This window comes from Mustela nivalis, assembly GCF_964662115.1.
Source record: "Mustela nivalis genome assembly, chromosome: 6".
NCBI lineage: Eukaryota > Metazoa > Chordata > Mammalia > Carnivora > Mustelidae > Mustela > Mustela nivalis.
Window position 1 is genome coordinate 6561458 of NC_139025.1, and position 13435 is coordinate 6574892.

Below are 13435 nucleotides of genomic sequence, written 5' to 3' on the forward strand. Positions count from 1 at the left end.
GCAGAGCTCTGGCGGAGGGATGCTGAGCATTTCTTGTAAACATGCGTACACATCAGGATGGTGGCTGTGACGTTGGTGGCACACGATTTTAAGAGCCCGGCACCCCTCCCCCCACACCCTTCTACCCATGCCCCCCCATCACTGAAACAATAATTCTTCCTATGTTTCTTCTGGACTGTAGCCTAGCCGTTAGAAATTTGGATCTGAATCAGTGCAGGGTAAGGGGGCCATGGGCCTGTGTCCTCTGGGTGCAGCAGTGCATACGCACTGTGCTTGGTGGGTAGCAGGCAGTTGGCCCCTTGGCTGGAATTCCCCAAAAGGCAGGTGCAGGGGCAGTTGTTGCAGATGGACCAGGGCAGGGGGGGCCCTTGGAGCCCTGCATGTGGGGGAAATCTCTGGCCAGGTAAGGCCATGCTAAGCCCTTGCAGCTGCTGGGGGCCTGTTGGCTGCTTGGCTGGGTCAGTGTTAATGATGTCTTTCCATTTCTGTCTTCTGCCCCAAATTCCTTCCCAGCGGAGCTCAGGCATGGGGGAGTTTGACTTCGGATCGAGTGCTTCCCCATCTACTTAACAACAAATATCCATTATTATTTGTGAACCCTGATTTCATTGCTTCTAAATGCGTGTATCAGCTGGGAGGAGGTGTAGCCTCGTAAATAAAATGTGGTTTTGTTGTAAAAGAAAATTAACTCTGTGTGTGTTTGTGTGTGAGAGAGAGACTATGTATTTGTCCATGAGCCTTAGGATTTCGCATTTCAGAGCCCACCCCGACGTGTCAGCGTACATTTGAGCAAGGTGCCTGCTGCATCCATTCATTTTTCCTCTTGATGAGTCCAACGTTTTAGCAACCCCGCACTTTATTCGGCTCATAATAGCGAGAGCAGCAATATTTCCCAGCGCTGCCTGACACTTGGGGACTTTCTCACGAAAGCAGAAATCATCTTGGGGGAAAGACCGCGTCTTTGCGTCTTTAGTTTGCCGGACGGGACAGCCTGAGGGGCTGGTTTGTTGGGTCTGGGAATTCAAAAAACTGTTTTTGTTATGTGTCTTTTCTCTTTCCTGGTGCTTTCTTAGTTCTGGGTGGCGGTGTGGGCGCTCTGGCCTTCCCAGCAGAGGCCTGGTTCTCCGAGCTGTGTGGGGCCGTGAGGCTCCGGATGCCCGCAGGACCGGAAAAGGAGGGTGCGGGGAGGGCCAGACACAGCCTGCTTTGCCCTTCGCTGAGCTGGGCCAGGGGGCTCTTTCTTTCTCTTTTTATTTCTTCCATTATCGATATGGTTCTAAGAAGGGCCGTGCACACGCGCACACACACGCACCCCACACACCCTGCTCAGTATCCGCCTGCCAGCGGAAATGAAACCACAGCCCGTCTTTGGGGGTGTCTCCAAAGGCCAGAGCATGAGCCTTCAGGCTCAACAAGCCGTCCTGGTCGACATGCTGTGTGTGACCCAAAACTTGACAGTGGAGGGGTTCTCATGCTGCCTCTGCTGCCTGAACTTTGGGGGTTACGTTGTTGCCGCCTTCCTGGGAAGTATCTCCCTCGGCCGATGAAGCACAGAGTCCCCCTTATCCCCTGCCCCAGGAGGGGAGAGAGGAAACCCCATTCTTGGAGCAGGGTGAACACCCCTCCTGCTGTTGTCTTGAGTTTTACTTTCAACACTGACAGTGGGAGGGAAGATTTGTTTGTTTGTTTCTTTTGCCCCTGGATTCCCTTCAAGGCAGCGAGCTGGGTCCAGGGTCCTGGGTCCAGAAGGTCAGGTTCAGGGCCATCTGTGGGACTGGGGCAGGGCCTGGCTGCTCAGGGGGGCTTGGCTGCCAGGGGGCCAAGGCAGGACTCACAGCTGTAGCACAGCGAATGGATACTTTCAGACGCAGTGACTGCTGCAGGAGGAAAGTGAAAAGGCAGAGAGAGCCAAATAAAGGAAAGAATACCAGATGTTCAAAAAAAAAAGGAAAAGGAAAAAAGAAAAGAAAAAAGAAAAAGAAAAAAAAAGTGCTGGTACCAAGTCCTCAGCAAAAGGTAGAATACAGAGAGGCAGGAATGCCTGCGAACAGACTTATATGACCTTTGCTAATTTTTAAAGTAGTCTCCTTTTCTTTTGAATGAGAAGATCGAATTGAAATTATGTAGCTTAAAGCCTCCTAGCAGAGAGGAGGTCCTCCCGGCTTCCTAGAACTCCTCCCAGGGGAGACGACAGACAGGCAGGGCTGAAAAAGTTAATGAAAAGCAAAACAAAACAAGGACGAGAAAGATTAAATTATTAAGCGGCAGGAAGCACCTCCCCATCCCCAGCAGGAATGGTCACACTGGAAGTGTGGTGGCCTCAGGGACGCAGAGGAGCTCCAGGCCTGTGGGCAAGTGGCACTCGGGCGGGTACCTTCACCCTTCCCACCGCAGAGCCTGCCCCTGCTCCTTCTGAAGTCTGTTTCATTTTGTCCTTTTTTGCTTTTCAGCTCATTTCCTTTGTGCCTCTCTCCTTTTTTTTTTTTTTTTAACAAAACAATATTTTGACATCCTCCTCCCATCTATTAGAGTTCCCGCTCTAGAAATGGCGCACAATACATCCTTATATTTCTAAAGAACTGTTTTCACAGCCCTCTCCTTTGGCTCTGAAATTATGTATATGTAATTGGTAATTAAAGGTGCAAGCTTTTCAATATAAACAGTATTGCTCAATGTTAGATCATTAAAGGGAAAAGAAGCATCGAATAATTACCTTTTCCATTCTGACAAACCGTTCACAGGAATCTGGTACCCCCCTACAACCACCGTTCGGCGTGAGGGCTGTGATTACATTTCAGCCATACCAAAGCACCTTTTCATAAAATAAATTGGTAAATTAATTATGTAGCATTGTCTTCCAACTCTGTTTTAAGTAAACTCCCGATTTCTTTTTTTAAAGTGTAATTAATGATTCCCGGGGCTGGCTTGGTGAAAACGGTTTCTCTTACCTTCTCGGTCAGTGTGTGTGTGTGTGTGTGTGTGTGTTTCAGAGGTATGGAGCTAACAGATTTCAGATTTCCTCATCTTTGGGGTAGTTTTTTGCGTGCCTTGGGTCTCCTGCATGTCCAAGGGTGATTCATGAAGCACTCTCTCTGCTCGTCTCTAAACATAGGCAGGTTCTCCAATGTTAACTTCCCTTCCCAGAAACACCTATGCCTCAACCTGTTCACATGTGGCTCAAACGTGTTACCTGTCCTACATCGTCCATCCTAGATTCCACATCACACGTGGACTCACACAGGCCCTGAAGAAGCTGAGTTCAGAGAATACAGAACAGGGATTCATATGTAGGATGGAAGATGCCACAGAATTTTTTCCTTAAATTATCTGTTCTTTGGCTCTGGCCCGTCAGTAACTTCACTGCCCCGGAATGTGTTTTCCCGCCCTTCCGCCCCTTCCCTGCGTTCCTCGGTGGTTTTCACTGGATCTCACAAATACCGTGCAGCTTAGAATTTACCTGCCTGCTCGGGTGTCAGACCTCTGGCCGCCCCGTGGCTCTCCCCAGCACCCTGACACTTGTGCCGTCTCCACGACCAAGTTGTTTGCTCTTGAGAAATACCAACCCACGTTTGCTCAGAGCCCAAGGGGATGTGCAACCTCATCGTCCAGTGCTCTTATTTATGACACTTTTGGCTGCCGAGTCCTCCTGTTCTCCGATGGGGGGGGGGTGCTCCTGTTTTGAGGCATTTACTGGCTTCAAAATATTTGGGTCCCATGTCCCCACCAAAATTTAAAAAAAAAAAAAGGGGAAGTATATCGGCTGGTAAAGAAATATGAAAATGTACAGCCCATTGAGAGTGTGGTTTGTTATCTGCCAAGCAATGCTTTTGGAGTCTGAAGAGGGTTTTTTTTTTTTCTTTTCTTTTTCTGGGAGTGAAAATAAAACCAACAAACAAAAAGGACAGTGGGAGCTGATGAGTGCTGGAAATCTACAAAGTGATGGCAGAGTGACCAGGAGCAGAGCTGGCTCCCTCTTTCAGAGAGCAGATTTGCAGAGTCCTTTCCCCTGCATTGTTGTTGTTGTTGTTTTTTCCTCTTCCACGTTTCTTTTCGAACCAGCGCTCACTTGTTGCTTTCTGAGCATGTGGGCTTCTTCCTCTCCTAAGGACTGGCTGCCTGACGCCTGTGTGGGGCTGCGTTTTCTGGTCTGGTGCGCAGCCAGGTCTGAGGTAGAGGAGTGCAGGCAGGGCCCCCGTGAATGGGGAGGACATGAATGAGCCCTGGAAGGGAGGGGCGGCGGGTCGAGCCCAGGCAGGGTGAGCCGGCTCTGGCGCACGGTTCTCAGCCTTGGCGGCCCACTGGAATCACCTGGGGAGTCTTAAAAACAAAAAAAACAATCTGAGGTTTGGATCTTGCTGTAATTGGTCTGGGGTGCTGCCTGGGCACAGGGTTCAGGGCTCCCTAGGTGATTCTCAGATGATGTAAAGTGGGAGAGACACGTCTCCAGCTTGAAGTACGGGGCCCAGGACCCCGAGCCTCTGGTGAAAGTGGGATGGGGGATGTGTGCACATGGATTTGCTTACCTGGTATGTGGGGGGGGGGGATTAACAGTAGATAAATGACAAAGCAGAAAGTTTAGCATCAGTTAAGCAACCACTTCCACAGGCGGCGATGTCACTGTCAGAGCCTCAGTTTGCCCGTCTGTGGCCTCCAGGAGTCATGTGGGGACTCGGTGACCTCTGGGACCCTGCAGTGGAGGGGCCTCGTCTCGGCGGGGAAGGGTTGGAATGGGTGACGGGTGCCCGTGATTGCCTAAGCCCATCTCTGTCTTCTCTGCCCCTTTCTCCTCTCTCTCTCCAGCAGAGGCTGACCATGTGGAGGCCGCCATCCTCGAAGAAGACGAGGGTCTGGAGATAGAGGAGCCCAGCAGCCTGGGGCTGATGGTGGGTGGCCCCGACCCTGACCTGCTCACCTGTGGACAGTGTCAGATGAACTTCCCCCTGGGGGACATCCTGGTTTTTATAGAGCACAAGAAGAAGCAGTGCGGTGGCCTGGGTGCTTGCTATGACAAAGGCCTGGACAAAGGCAGCCCGCCGCCCTCCTCACGCTCCGAGCTCAGGAAAGTGTCCGAGCCGGTGGAGATCGGAATCCAGGTCACCCCCGACGAAGATGAGCACCTGCTCTCACCCACGAAAGGCATCTGCCCCAAGCAGGAGAACATTGCAGGTATGGAACATTGCCCTGGCCAGGCCACCGCGGAAGCCACCTCCGAGGTCCCACGCCCGCCCGTGCCCTTGTCGTGCCGGGTGTCGGGCCTGGGAAGGGTCGGGGGTTACCGGTATAGGACTACCAGCCAGGGCTCGCCCGTTCCAGGGGGCTGCTATCTGGGTGCCCCTCAGGACAACACGGGCTTGGGGCTCCGAGCAGCACAGCTGGCCAATGGTTGCTTTGCTTTTGGCAATGACACTCTGCTGCGGGGCCTAATCCGTAGGTGGCTGGGAGTACAGAATGGAAGTTTGGAAGGCGAGGTGACCCTCGGTTTGCTGGTGTGCTTGGCTGAGTCTCTGGCTGTGCCGCCAGACAGTCTTGGGTTGGAATCTGTTCTTCACAACGTGGACAAGTCAGTTTTTCTATCTGTGAAATGGAGCTAATGAGACCGATCTCCATAGGCTTGTGGTGAGGTCTAATGAGACGTGGCCTGTGCGCAGGGCCTGGTAGGCACTTAGGAGTGGGAGAACTCCCTTCCTCCTCTTCCTCTCTCTGGCCTCCATTTCCCATCTGTAAAAAGAGGTGCCCTGCTCCCAGAGGCGCCTTCTCATGTTGCCTGATCCTTTTGGCAGGTCTAGGGAAGGGCTCGTGGGAACTTACTGGAGCGCTGCACCCCTTTCAGCTGACCACCTGGACAGTTGACTTTTCCCACCTGAAGAATGAGTGTTTTGGTTGTGTCCTCTGGCCATAGGGAGTTGACACCGTATCCCGCTGGGCCGTGGCCATGGCATGACAGAGTCTCCTGCAGGGAGCCTGTGTTCTGTGTAAGGCCCCGTATTTGCCACAGGTCCGACTTCTGAGCCTGGGAGGCCTGGCAAAGATAGAGGCCCACGGTGGCTGTAGGAAGCGGCAGCTGGTGTCGCAGCAAGATGGCACCAGCGAGCGTGTACATGAGAGGTCACACCCTGTTGGTAGACTCTGGACAAGCCGCTTCCTGGGTCCAGGCCTCAGTTTCCTATCTGTCAACAGGGAGTGAGAATACTGGTGGGCCTGGTGTGAACATTGAATGAGCAGAGGCTCTGTGCCAGCAGAAATTTCCTCTCAGGGGTGCCCTCTGGGGCTGCAGTGTGTAAGGAGGGGCCGGCTGTGTTTTGGGCATGGAAGCTAGCAGAGGTGCTGGAGGGACTGAGGCTCTGGGGGCTCCTCATTGGAGGGTGTGCCTGCTGTAGCCCAAGGCACCTGCTGCCGCTGGCAGGATGGAGCCGCATCTCCCAGAAGTCAGGCAGGGTAATGCAGCAAGCCACGTGGCAAGTCTGAGACCTCTGGCCTCAATTTGCCCATCTTTCAAATGGGATTGTGAGATCTCTCTTAGGGATTAGTGAGAGGCCGTGGTGGGATGCAGACTCCTGCTGGTGCATGCTAGGTGCAGGGGAGACCCCACCAAATTATACTGGCCTGTGGGCCTTCCCTTCTGGCTGGTGAGCTCTAGGGACGTCTCCATGCTCTCAAGTTGCCAAGGGCTTTGAGAAAAATGTCCAGCATGTCCGGGGCCATGGTCATGTAAACCTTGGCTTCTCAGGGTGCCTTGCAGAGACGAATGATGCTGCCTTCGTTAGAGCTGGAGGCTCCCATCCAGAAAGGTGCCGGGTCCCTTTTGTTGGTGTTGTTGGGGTCCCCGTGCGTTTCTTTTCTTTGACACCAGAGGAACAGTTTTTCTGCAGTGGAATAAACACCCGGTGTCAGTGACCACAGGCCTTGCCCATGATACTCTGGTCCCTACTTCTATTTCCATGGAAAGGCATTCTGCTTTCACCAAAACCCATCCGAATCCTCGTTTCACGATGAAGGTACTTCCCAGCGAGAGGCTGCCGATCATTGTGGGTAGGTTTGTTGTGTGATTTCATAAAAGGCAAAGTTAATCTGCAAGGCGGTTTTGTCCTCACCCCCGAGCCAGCCCCCTGTGCCCCTTTTCTTGGGTCGTAGTACGGCAGCAGCCTACAGTATTTTTATTCTGTGTGTGACGGAAGAGATCCTTGGCCTTTTCTGTTCAGCAACAGGACGAATGGATCTCTTCATTCTTGAAGAAATATGTAAAATAATCCCTTAGAAGTCTAAAGAGATATGTTTGTTCAAAGCCTTTAAAATGTTATTTTAATCAAAGGCACAAAACAGTCCGCATGCTGTGTCGGCTGAAGGCGACCGGCCCGTTGGCGGCCGTCGCGCCTCCTCGCCGGCTCTCCTTCCCCTTCTTCCCTCCCGGCCTCGGCACCAACTTTTCTTTCTTCCTTTTTTATTTAATAAAAAGGAAAGATTAAAGAATAAAACTTCAGTGGCTCAAATGTATAAAGTAATTTAATATGGTGGGAGCATTAATTATTTTAGCTTAATTGAATTCTGAGGACTGCACTACTTGCATTTTTGTAGACAAGCCCTGTTTATTATTTCTCTGTGTAGATTAACAGTAAAGGAAACACAGATAACTTTCAGTTATTTATTGTAAAATAAATGTGTCAATTCATGTGTAAAGCAAGCTGCTCAAAGATAATTGAGTCTTTATATTTTAAGAGGGGGACTAGGAATCACAGGCGCTTCTCCGCCCGGGCTTCCGGAAATCCGCACAGCTGCTGCCCAGGCCCCTGGTACCGCTGGCTTCTCCCAGGCCTCTCCTGTTCCTGCTTCCCGGCCATGGTGGGGAGGGATGCTCCAGCCTGTCCGAGCCCTGCCCTTGTCCCCAGGACCGGTTGCTGGGGAGCGGGTGGCTGTTAACACTTGGGACGTGGCCTCTGGCTTGGCTGTCCCAAGGGAGGTGCCTGCCGTGACCATGAGGGTCATGCCTTTCGGGGAACCAACAATCTGAGTGTTGTCCAGATGGGTCCTAGCCCTCCTTGCTGCCAGGTGCTTCTAGAGGCGGGGCTGCAGAGATAGATGGGCAGGGTTGGCCCCTGGAATAGGTGGGGTTCCTTCCACCTTTAGGGGTGCCTCCCAGCGTGACACCGGAGTTGGAATTCTATCAGTCATTGGACCAGGGCTGGATCCTGGATTGGCCCTTTCCTTTGGGACACTGGAGTCCAGAGATGGGCATAAGAGGAGTGGTTAATCATTTTTTTCTTTCCTTTATATATTTATTTTAATGATAGAGAAGTAGGACAGTAGAAGGAGGAACTTTCTGGAGCTTTGTGACTCAGAGGGTATTCATCCATTCATTCATGTGCTCATTTAATAAACAAGCACCTGCTGTTCTTCCTCTGTCCTGAGCATCCCCCTCCCTGGCCGTGAGGTGACAGAACCCCCACTCCCCTGCCCAGGGTCGGGGAGCATGGTGGGAGGACGGCCTTCGGGGCTGCTGCTCTGTCCCCCTTGGGGGACGTGGCCCAAGTGCAAGCAGTAGCAGCTCTGCACTTGATGTGTGCAGCTGTGGCCCTGGGGCCCTGCACCTTGGTCGTGTGCAGGGCTATGCAGCCTGTGTCTGAGGCCCAGAGCCGAGGTGGGGGGCTCTGGCCTGGAGACCTGACTCAGGTCTGCCTGTAAAGGAGTGCTTTACCTTTCCTGAGCCCCCTTCCCACTGCATTCTCCCACTTCTGGCAGAGCTCGGGGACGTGGGAGTAGCTGATCCTGGTGTGGGGGTGAGGGGGCAGCTGAGATGGCTTCCAGGGTGTGCAAAGAGCAAGGAGTCTCTGAGCCATTTTGTGGGATGGGTGTCTTGAGGAGGGGTGGGGAGAAGGGGCCTGGGGTGTTTGGGGTTCGTGGCCGTGCGAGGGAGGCCGCGTGCTGCCACGTGGGAAGGGTCCCAGTGCATGTCGGAGCCCTACTCTGTCGCCTGCCAGCCTCGGGCCATGTTACCTGACCTCCTGAGCTGCAGTGTCCTGACGGAGCCCTCTTAACAGTAACTGCGGTGTTGAAATGATGCGTACCTGCCTGGCGCACAGGATACCCACTGCCGAGACGGGCACCTTCCCCCCTTACTGGTGCTGGTTCCCCAGCTCCATTTCCTGGTGGCAGCATAGCTAATGGAGGGCTTCTGGGAACACCATTGGCTGGAGAAACTTCCATTGGCTTCAGAGAACTCCACCATCAGACACAAGGTCCGAAGAGCTGTTGTGTGCTCCCCTCCCCCAGCCCTCTTTGGTCACGTTGTTACTGTTCTATGGCGGCCTCTCTGATGGTGGGTCCCTCTGGGAGGAGCCGGGGGGATCAAAGGAGCATGGACTTGGGTGCCAGTGGGGAGGGGTGTGATTCCAGTGCCTGCCCGGGCCAGCCGCTTCACTTTTCTGGGCCTCAGTTTCCTCGTCTGTCCCTGCTTGTCAGGCCTGTGCTGAGAACGAACAGGGACGAGACCCAGAGAGTGCCCACTCAGCCCAGGCTCTGGCTGTAGCCGATGACTGAGAAGTGGACGCTTCCTGAAAAGCTTTCAAGAGAGTGTGGACCCCACTTGGCAGCTCGAGGTGTTGGCTTCTCAGTCAGAATCTTGATCGGATATCTCTCTCAGCCACTGCCACCGATTCCTCCTTAGAATCCCCATTTTATCGCCACTGGAGGGGAGGCTCTTGATCACAGGTAGTTCGTTTTCCCGTGTTGTCACCCCTTCTGTAACCAAATGAAGCTATACCCGGGGGAATGAGCCGTCAGCTGTCAGTCAGAGGTTTGCCTTCTGCCTTTTTGTCCTCCTCCCCCCGCCACAAACCCCAAATGTCAGATTTCTGGAGAAATGTGGGAGACAGGCAGCGGGTGCCAGGAGGTGGCAGATCCCCCTGGGCTGGAAGTGGCAGGCGGTTTCCTGCTCCGAAGGCCCCACCCACTCTGTACATCTTCATCTGGAACCTAGGAAGGGTCTGGGGTGCCCCTGGAACCGGGGAGGGGGGTCCGAGGTAGCAGGCAGAGCGCAGACAGGGTGTTTGGTTTAGGGTCCCAGGGACCCATCAGTAGGCCCAATGTGTTGGAGAAAAGGGCTTCTGATCAGCTGGAGGCTTTACATGCTGTTCGGCAAATGCGCATTTCAGATTTTAAAAAATAAATAAAATAAATGTGAAAAAGAGAATATTAGCTTGGCCAGTGGAAGAAACTAAATAACTTGCTTGTGCTGGAAACTGGAGATAAACCCCACTTGCAGGTTGTCTTTAAAAACTTGCGTTTGATATATTTAGAGTTGTTATTTTGCGTCCAAATTAAGATTAGTTAAATCCATGTGTGTTGTAGCATGGATTATCTTTCTGTATTATTAAATCGGGACAGCTAATTATTAGTTCTGTCTGCACCGAGGAACAGTGGAGTGTCCTGTCTGAGAGACCCAGTCCTGGACTGGGTGCTTTAGGGCTGACCCCAGAACGGGGGCAGGGCTGGTAGCTCATGGGGAAGAGGGGTCCCACCTGGTAACCCACATTGTGCTTAGGTGCTTTTCTTGGTTTATCTCATCTTGAAATAGATACCAAACTTAAAACAGATAACTCTAATCCCACTTTGAAATAGCTACTTTCTAATCCTACGTTGAGCTAAGGCTCAGAGAGGTTAAGGGACTTGCCCAAGATCACACAGCAAAGTGGAGTCAGATTCAGGTCTGCCTGACTTCCTCAGATGGCACGGGGAATGGAGGCTTTTAGGGAGTAGTCTAACTCTGTCTGGCTGGCCCGGCCAGTAGGGGCAGGCACTACCTTCAGACCCTATCACAGGGGACCTCTGAAGCCATCCTGATCTGACTCTGTGGATACAGTCAGGAGCCCTCAGACCCCCAGAGGCCTTGACCCACAGTCAGTGGGTCGCCTTCCTCATATGGTTGCCTGTCTCATGAAGGTTTTGGAGGGGTGGTGGTGAGTAAGAAAGCATTAAGACCTGACTTCAGGTGGATGGATCTGGGCTGGGATTTTGGGTTTGCCAATGACCTTTGGCCGTTTGTTCACCTCTCCAACTCCCATTTCCTATAGAGTAAAGATAATCTTTCTTATCTTGTAGACTTGTTACAAGGTTTGATTTAGACAGTGCATTCCTGTATTAGGTCCCTGTGGATTGTTAGCTGTTACTAATAACAGAGAACCACCGGAGGGATCCACGTGGGGATTCTGGCCTCCGGACTGAGCTGGAAGGATCTCTTTGGTGAGGATCTCCTCCCGTTCTTAAGTGAGCATATGTGACTTGTTACTGGCAGGGCTGAGGCCACACCCCAGTCATCTCAAGTCAGGTGGCCCTTTTGTCACACCAGGCTGCCCAGTTTGGTGACTTGAGGCGAGCTGTGTCCCCGGTAGAGTCCCAGTGTCCTGATTCGTCAGCGGGGGGTGAACAGTCCCTGCCCTGCCGGCCTCCCAGGGACAAAAGAGACTAAAGGTAGACTGTGCAGACCGTTGCAGAGTGTTAACAGCTACCCAGTGCGACTGTAGCACTGAATTGTAATTCAAAGTCTTATTGAATTAAAAAGAAAACCAAAAATTCTAGTTGGCTACAGGGTAATTTTTTTTTTTTTTTTTTTTTAATCTCCTTACTAGGTTTCCTTTAGGTCTGGGGCCCCTGTTGACTGTGATTCATAGAGGAGGTTCCATGCTTCCGGAAGCAATTCGGAAAGGACGGGAAGTTAGGGAAGAGAGCAAGGGAGGGTCATGGGGCTCCCAGGTGAGGGACCTAACCAACCCTGAGCCTCTGTTATCATTATTATTGGTTTTTAGTTTGACAGTAAATAGTTAGCAGTTGCCTTACATTTTTTATTAGGCACTTGACAGCCTGCTTTTGTGTGTGTGTGTGTGCTCATTTTCATGCCTGACTAATGCATAACCACTAGCTCTAGAATCTGTTAGAAGGGGGCTCTGTGTCAGTAAAACTATATAAGTAGGGCAGTCTGCTGTCATCCTTGTGCCCTTGGGTTTATCTTTTCACCGAGGAAACAAAAACATGGAATTTTCATACCTGGGTTTTTAACTGTACATACACTTATTAGGACTAACTCTGTGCCAGTCCCTGTTTGAAGGGCTTTGCAACAATTCACTGATTTAACCCTCCTTCACACCTCCCTGAGGTAGGTGCTGGTATCAAGCCCACATTACCAAAGAGGAAACTGAAGCCCAGAAACGTTAAGTCACTTGCCCAGGGTCACACAGCCTGTGCGTAGGGGCCTGGGCTGTGAACTCCAGCAGTCATGTCTTCCCTGTGGCGAGGCAGCGCTGCCTGTGGTGGTGGTTCATCCTACTCTCCTATCTACTGTCTCTGCCCCACGAAAGGTGGTAAATCAGTTATTACTTTCATTTTGTAGATGAGGAAACCAAGTCATAGAGAGGTTAAGAGCCTCAGAGTTGTGCCTAGACACCAGGCTCCTGATTTTTGGTGGACTTCATGGGGAGCCCAGGCCCAGGGGATCATGCAGTACTTTAACAGGGTCTGGTACAGGCTGCTTCTGCTCCTGGCCGGCCACCAGTGATTTCTTCTCCGGGGGTGAAGCACCATGATGGGAGCTGGGGTCTCGTGTGAGTTGAAGGAAGCAGGACGGCGGACCTCCACCTGTCCTACACGTGTTTGTGGATTTCATGTTGACTGCTGTCTGTGCAGACCCGTCTTGTTAGGAGCCAAAGCCAACCCAGTCAGGTCGAGTGGTGGGAGGCAGCTGGGCCTATGGAATGCAGGGTGGGGAGGGGCAGGCGTGGTGGACTCTGGCCAAAGACCTGGGGTGGTGTCTAGGCCCTGGGGCCCACAGGCTGTGTGACCTTGAGCAGACCCTCCGACCCTCCCCCTCTTTGGGCCTGAGCTTCCTGAGCTGAAATAGGAGAAGGAGCTACCAGTGGTTTTGAACAGCTGCAAGAACCCCATGGCGGGGGTGGGGGAGGTGGGGGGGTGGGGGGGGCAGTAAGCTCCAGCTTCCTACCTAAATCCCCCTCCCACCCAGCAGCCCAACAGACTGCCCTCGGTTGTTACATCTTGGGTTTAGGAAATAAATTTTCTTTGAAGAAATTGGTGGCTGAAATGAAAACTATCATACTAAAGGATAAACAGGGTTTCTTTCTGCTTCAAGCCCTGAAGATTCCCCTGGAAGGATTTGGTGCAGAGTTTAGGTTCAGGGCCCCTCCTGTGCCTCTTCCAGGCACTGTCCCTAATGTTGTAGAGTGGTTTGGTATTTGTTTTTTTGTTCACAGGACCTCCTGAATTGTATGACTCTCAAACCCCATGCAATTGGAACCCCCTCTGACCCATGCACTGATAGATCGTGACCAGTGACCTAAGGGGGTAGGGGTATTGGCCTTGACCAAATTAAGTCCAGGGAGGAGCTCCACGTGGCAGGGTGTGATTAGGACTTAGAGGCCGACCAGGAGACTTTCTG

At 52.2% G+C, this 13435-nt stretch overlaps 1 protein-coding gene across 4 annotated transcripts in view; it reads left to right on the forward strand.

The window, feature by feature from the left end:
* BCL11B (BCL11 transcription factor B) overlaps positions 1–13435 on the forward strand; it is a 95004-nt gene that overhangs the window by 9619 nt on the left and 71950 nt on the right. For 2 of the 4 annotated variants that reach the window (XM_082737643.1, XM_082737641.1), the window contains one exon: positions 4801–5166. In XM_082737643.1, coding sequence (XP_082593769.1) covers positions 4801–5166 — 366 coding nt within the window. The remainder of the gene's footprint in view (positions 1–4800; positions 5167–13435) is intronic. The other 2 variants (XM_082737642.1, XM_082737644.1) reach the window with 1 other exon arrangement.